Source organism: Fukomys damarensis, unplaced genomic scaffold (assembly GCF_012274545.1).
Source record: "Fukomys damarensis isolate Sample0158 unplaced genomic scaffold, DMR_v1.0_HiC HiC_scaffold_1, whole genome shotgun sequence".
Classification (NCBI taxonomy): Eukaryota; Metazoa; Chordata; class Mammalia; order Rodentia; family Bathyergidae; genus Fukomys; species Fukomys damarensis.
In genome coordinates, this window is record NW_022900913.1 from 50,134,433 (window position 1) to 50,138,977 (window position 4,545).

General features: G+C 40.2%; 3 protein-coding genes across 7 annotated transcripts in view; 2 read left to right on the plus strand and 1 right to left on the minus strand.

Moving 5' to 3' along the window:
• The window catches only part of Trim23 (tripartite motif containing 23), a 37,754-nt gene extending 36,255 nt beyond the window's left edge, over nt 1-1,499 (minus strand). The window contains exon 1 of the mRNA XM_010637245.2: nt 1,354-1,499. Coding sequence (XP_010635547.1) covers nt 1,354-1,434 — 81 coding nt within the window. The 5' untranslated portion in view covers nt 1,435-1,499. The remainder of the gene's footprint in view (nt 1-1,353) is intronic.
• A 613-nt stretch (nt 1,500-2,112) lies between these two features.
• Nucleotides 2,113-4,545, plus strand: part of Shld3 (shieldin complex subunit 3) — a 4,953-nt gene continuing 2,520 nt past the window's right edge. The window contains exon 1 of one of the 2 annotated variants that reach the window (XM_033761157.1): nt 2,113-2,191. The gene's annotated coding sequence lies outside the window, so the exon portion shown is untranslated. The remainder of the gene's footprint in view (nt 2,192-4,545) is intronic. The other variant, XM_033761152.1, reaches the window with a different exon arrangement.
• Trappc13 (trafficking protein particle complex 13) overlaps nt 2,118-4,545 on the plus strand; it is a 34,304-nt gene continuing 31,876 nt past the window's right edge. For all 4 annotated transcript variants that reach the window (XM_010637246.2, XM_010637248.2, XM_010637247.3 and 1 more), the window contains exon 1: nt 2,118-2,191. In XM_010637246.2, the coding sequence (XP_010635548.1) occupies nt 2,146-2,191 (46 nt within the window). In that variant the 5' untranslated portion in view covers nt 2,118-2,145. The remainder of the gene's footprint in view (nt 2,192-4,545) is intronic.

The window sequence follows — 4,545 nt, forward strand, 5'->3', positions numbered from 1 at the left end:
CCCTAGGCTCAATCCCCCGCAACACACACACACACACACACACACACACACACAGGTCAACTGATTCAGCTACCAATATTGATGGATACTGAGTCATGGGTATAAATACCTCATTTGTAGTCATATAAAACCAATCTTAGAAGGTGCTTGCTTCGGCAGCACATATACTAAAACCAACCTTAGGTGAAAAATCACAAATACCTATAATTCATGATGTGGGAAGAATTTCAGAAATTATCTGGTTCACTGGCTCTGAATTGTGATTGCACAATGAAATCATTTTCAAGAACTTAAAAAAAAAAACAAAACACTGATGTCAATAGAGAGTGTAAGTAGTTTTCAAAAAGTCCTCAATTTTCCTAATATGTAGCCATGAATGAGAATCACCGATCTCTTGTATTACAGATGACCTTGAGGTTCACTTTATGAACCACTGAAATGTTTCTTTTCAGATCTTTCCATATTGTAATGGAACTCATAGTAAGTCCTACCTATTTCAATTGATTTTTTAACTTTTTTAGTGAACGTAGTTTGGAGCATTTGAACGTGGTAGAACATCAAACTTTTAAACACAGACAATATATCCTAGAGTTAAGACTCCATGTTGCAGTTGGGAGACGTCTTAAAAGTTTTAATAATGTACTACTAAGTAAGAAGGGAGGCAGTAATACACGTATGACAACAGAAGCAATTCAATAATGAAAAACGATGACTTTAGAGCCAATCAACCCCGGGCTTTTGTCATTACTGCGTTAATCTAAACCTATGTTTCCTTCCATGTAAAATGGGAAATGGCATCTACCGCATAAGTAAACACTGAAAAATCAAAATACCTTAGTTCCTGGTAATCACACAGCTTAATTTAATTTTTAAAATGCTAATCAAGCCTGGCGTGCTGTTTCACGCTTGTAATCCCAAGCACTCGGGAGAGGCTGTGGCAGGACTCTCGAGTTCGAGGCCAGCTTGGACTACGTGGTGGGTTAGATCAAGGCCAGCCTGAATTACGTAGTAAAACCCTGTTTCAACAACAACAAAAGCTACTTAACGCCTGTTTAGCTTAACTAAAAACAGAGGACCTGGGTAAGACTGTTCGTAGTCGATCCTGCAGGCCTACAAGGTCCTTTTCACAAATGTTCCCGTTGTCGATGTTAACATCTGGCATGAGCGGACCAGGCAACTTCAAGCCAGTGGGATAAAAACTGCACAGGGGAAGGCAAGACTAGCAAGGCCAAGGGGAGCCTAGTGACCTCGTATCCTGTCCGTCTGAACATGGGATGCAGCGACGCACCCAAGTATCCAGGATGAACCGAAGGGAGGACGACGGTGGAGAACAGAGCACGCAATGTCCCTCACCTTCACCACAGCCGTTCCCCGGCTGCCCTGTCGACCACTGTCTAGCCCCGCTCCAGGCTTGTTTACAACCAGGGCAGCCATCCTGGGAGGAGCGGCGCAGCAACCGGCCCTCGGAACCTCCAACTGAGAGGAGGGGCTGAGCCACTTACCCATAAGGCTCTGCGTACGCCTCTGACGCAAGACGCCTAGCGAACCCGGGAATTCTCTCGCCACCTTCTCCCCTCCTCCTGCCAGTCATTGGCTGATTGGCTGCGCGACTTTGCTCATGGGCACATTGTTTTTCACAATGAATTTGAAACTGAAAAGAAAGAAACAAAAGGGGAACAAATGAGATAAAACACAATTTAAGGTTTTAGGATGAAATTCTCCTTCCTGTAAGGATTTCTCCTCTCCAGTTAGATACCAATCCCGGAAGGGATTGGGGAACTACATGTCCCTGCATGCAATACGATTTTGTGTAAATTAAAAATCCCAGCGTGCCACTTCCTGTCGTTTTTACTCTAGTGTAGAAGTCTGGGAGGCCTGAAAAGTAGTAGTTTCGTGAAGTTTTGATGTGTGATTGGAGGTGCGTAGGCCTAGGCATAAGTAAATAAGCGAGAAGAGATGGCTTTGGTGAAAAGAAGCCGTTGGGCCTGTAAAGGACGTAGTAAAAAGAGAATTTAAGGTACCCCCAGCAGAAAGAAGTGAAGAGCGCCTTTGACCCCGGGTCTTCCCAGGCGAGCCTTGTTTCCTTCCGGGCCAGTTTAAACCTCCCCGGCCCCCGTAGGCAGTTGGTCTGAAGTGCCCGTCAAAATGGAAGTGAATCCTCCCAAACAGGAGCACTTGCTGGCGCTGAAAGGTAAGCTTTTGCGAACTTGCTGTCCTTCTTTCTGCTTTTTTTCCTTCTCTTACTATTTCTCGAAGTTTTTGCCACCTAAACTTCACCTCTGGCATGTAGGCCTTGTCCTTAAACACTGTTAGCGGTCGCCCTCTTGCTCTGTGCCTTGGCACAGAGCTGTAGGAAGCGATTTCAAGCTTCTGATTTTTAGGATTAAAAACCCTGCCTACTAGAGTGAAATAATACATGGTAAGTTACTCTGATTTGTGCTGCTTTGTCACCAGGTTTTAGATACGGAACCAGACGTCCCGACCTTGCCTAGAAGATCTCTGTGATCTAGAATAAATTACAGCGAATTTAAAGTACTTTTTCCATTTTTTGCTGTTCACGTGGCACGGACGAAACCAGGCTTCAGTTTTATCTTTAGAATTATTATTGCAAGGAAATGTCAAGGATTTAACAATACATGGTACTACACACAGCATGTAACAGATTTTAAACTTTTTGCAGTTTATTTCTGTTTGCTTTTTTTCTTTCCTTCTTTTTTGGTACCAGAGATCGAACTCAGGACCTGGCTTGCTAGGCAGGCGCTGTGCCGCTGAGCTAAATTCCTGGCCCCTTTGCAGTTTATTTCAAAGCACTATGTATGTGTAGGAAATAATGTATGTACAAAATCTCTTGTCAGTCTTCATTTTTGCTGTGTCACAGTTTTTGAATATGATGATTTAGGTTGCCAAGGAAAACTTCAAGAGTAATTTTCCTGAAAACTTTTGTTTAAATTTTGAATTTTATATCTTTTAAAAAATAGTAAATTTTACATCCTCTCTTCTACCACAAGTGCACTTTTGATTTCCTCTGTGCTCTAGTATGTGGTTAGTAATGCCTTCTTGGACTGAGCTGAGGAAATGCGCGTCCACTCTCTTTCTCTCTATATATGTATGTATATTTATTTATGAATCTAGCTGAAGTATGCTTCCTTGTGGCACTCATTTCAATACAGTTCTTATTCCTTCTCCATCTTCTGTGATGTAGGCATTAAACACTCCAGAATTCGCAGGTTCCCTTTGCTTTTGTTTTCTTTACTTGTTTTTTTTTTTTTTTTGTGGCAGTGTCTCACTGCATATTCCAGGCTGAGCTTAAACTCATTGTATAGTCCAGACTTTCCTTGAATAAGCGATCCTCTTGCTTTAAGTGCTGGAATTACAGGGGTGAACACCATGTCTGGCTTAATTGTCCTTTTCTTTATCTCAGTTTCACATGAAATACTTATCTCTCAGAGTTTAAGCAACTTTTCTAGAGATTGCATAGCTAATAAGTGATGGAAGCAGTGCTTCAAGACAGGGCCTGACTCCATTTCTCCAAGATGATTTGTTACCTCATGAATGAAACAGCATTTTTAAAGATCATTACCTTACTGATGACTTTGATAGGAATGTGGAACAATTCTATTGGATGCTTGTTGTCATTATATGCAAATTACACACTGTTAAACACAACTAAATTCCAGTCATATGGAGACTAGATGCCATCTGGAATTTTTAGATTTGTTACTCTTCCCTTTCAAAAACAAGACATTGTGAAATTGAAGCAGGGTATTCAAGCAGACTGAAAGGGAAAGTGCTTTCAGTTTCATTGATAGCTTGTGCTTTATTAAGTCTCTGGTGATGTTTTCCCCTTTTTGTCCTATTTAATCGAGAATTTTACAAGTTTTAATTTTACTGGTATGGGATACCAAATATATGAATTTCCGTGATTAAGTTTACTTTCTCAAATATTAATAGCTAAAATATTAAGATACTGCCTTGTTATTCTTGAAAAGAGAAATTTTTATTTAAAAAGAGTTTTCACGACTTCACTTGTCTCAAGTATAAGACCTCATAAATTCGGACAATGAAAATGTTCTCGGTGCCCTATCTTACAATGTGAAGGAGTAAGGAAGGGAAAAGGAAAAAAAGAAGAAATGCTTTATTAATTCTTGAATTTTTCACAATTAGATTATATTAAAAATTATGGATGAGCCGGGCTTGGTGGCACATGCCTGTAATCCCAGCACTTGGGAGGCTGAGGCAGGAGGATCGTTGTGAGTTGGAGACCAGCCTGGGCTACATAGTGAGTTCCAGGGCAGTCTCAACTACATAGTGAGACCCTGTCTCAAAAAACCAAAAAAAAAAAAAAAAAATTATGGATAAGTACAAATTCCCAATAATGAATGTGACTATAATATATATCTAAAATGTACCAATAAACTTAATTTTAAAAATTATGGCTGTTAAGGCTTACATTCACGTACAGATTTGGTAGTTGTCAAGTCTGTTAGTGGACATGATTGTGAGATTACTTAACTTTTTTTTTTTTTTTTTTTTTTTTTTTTTTTT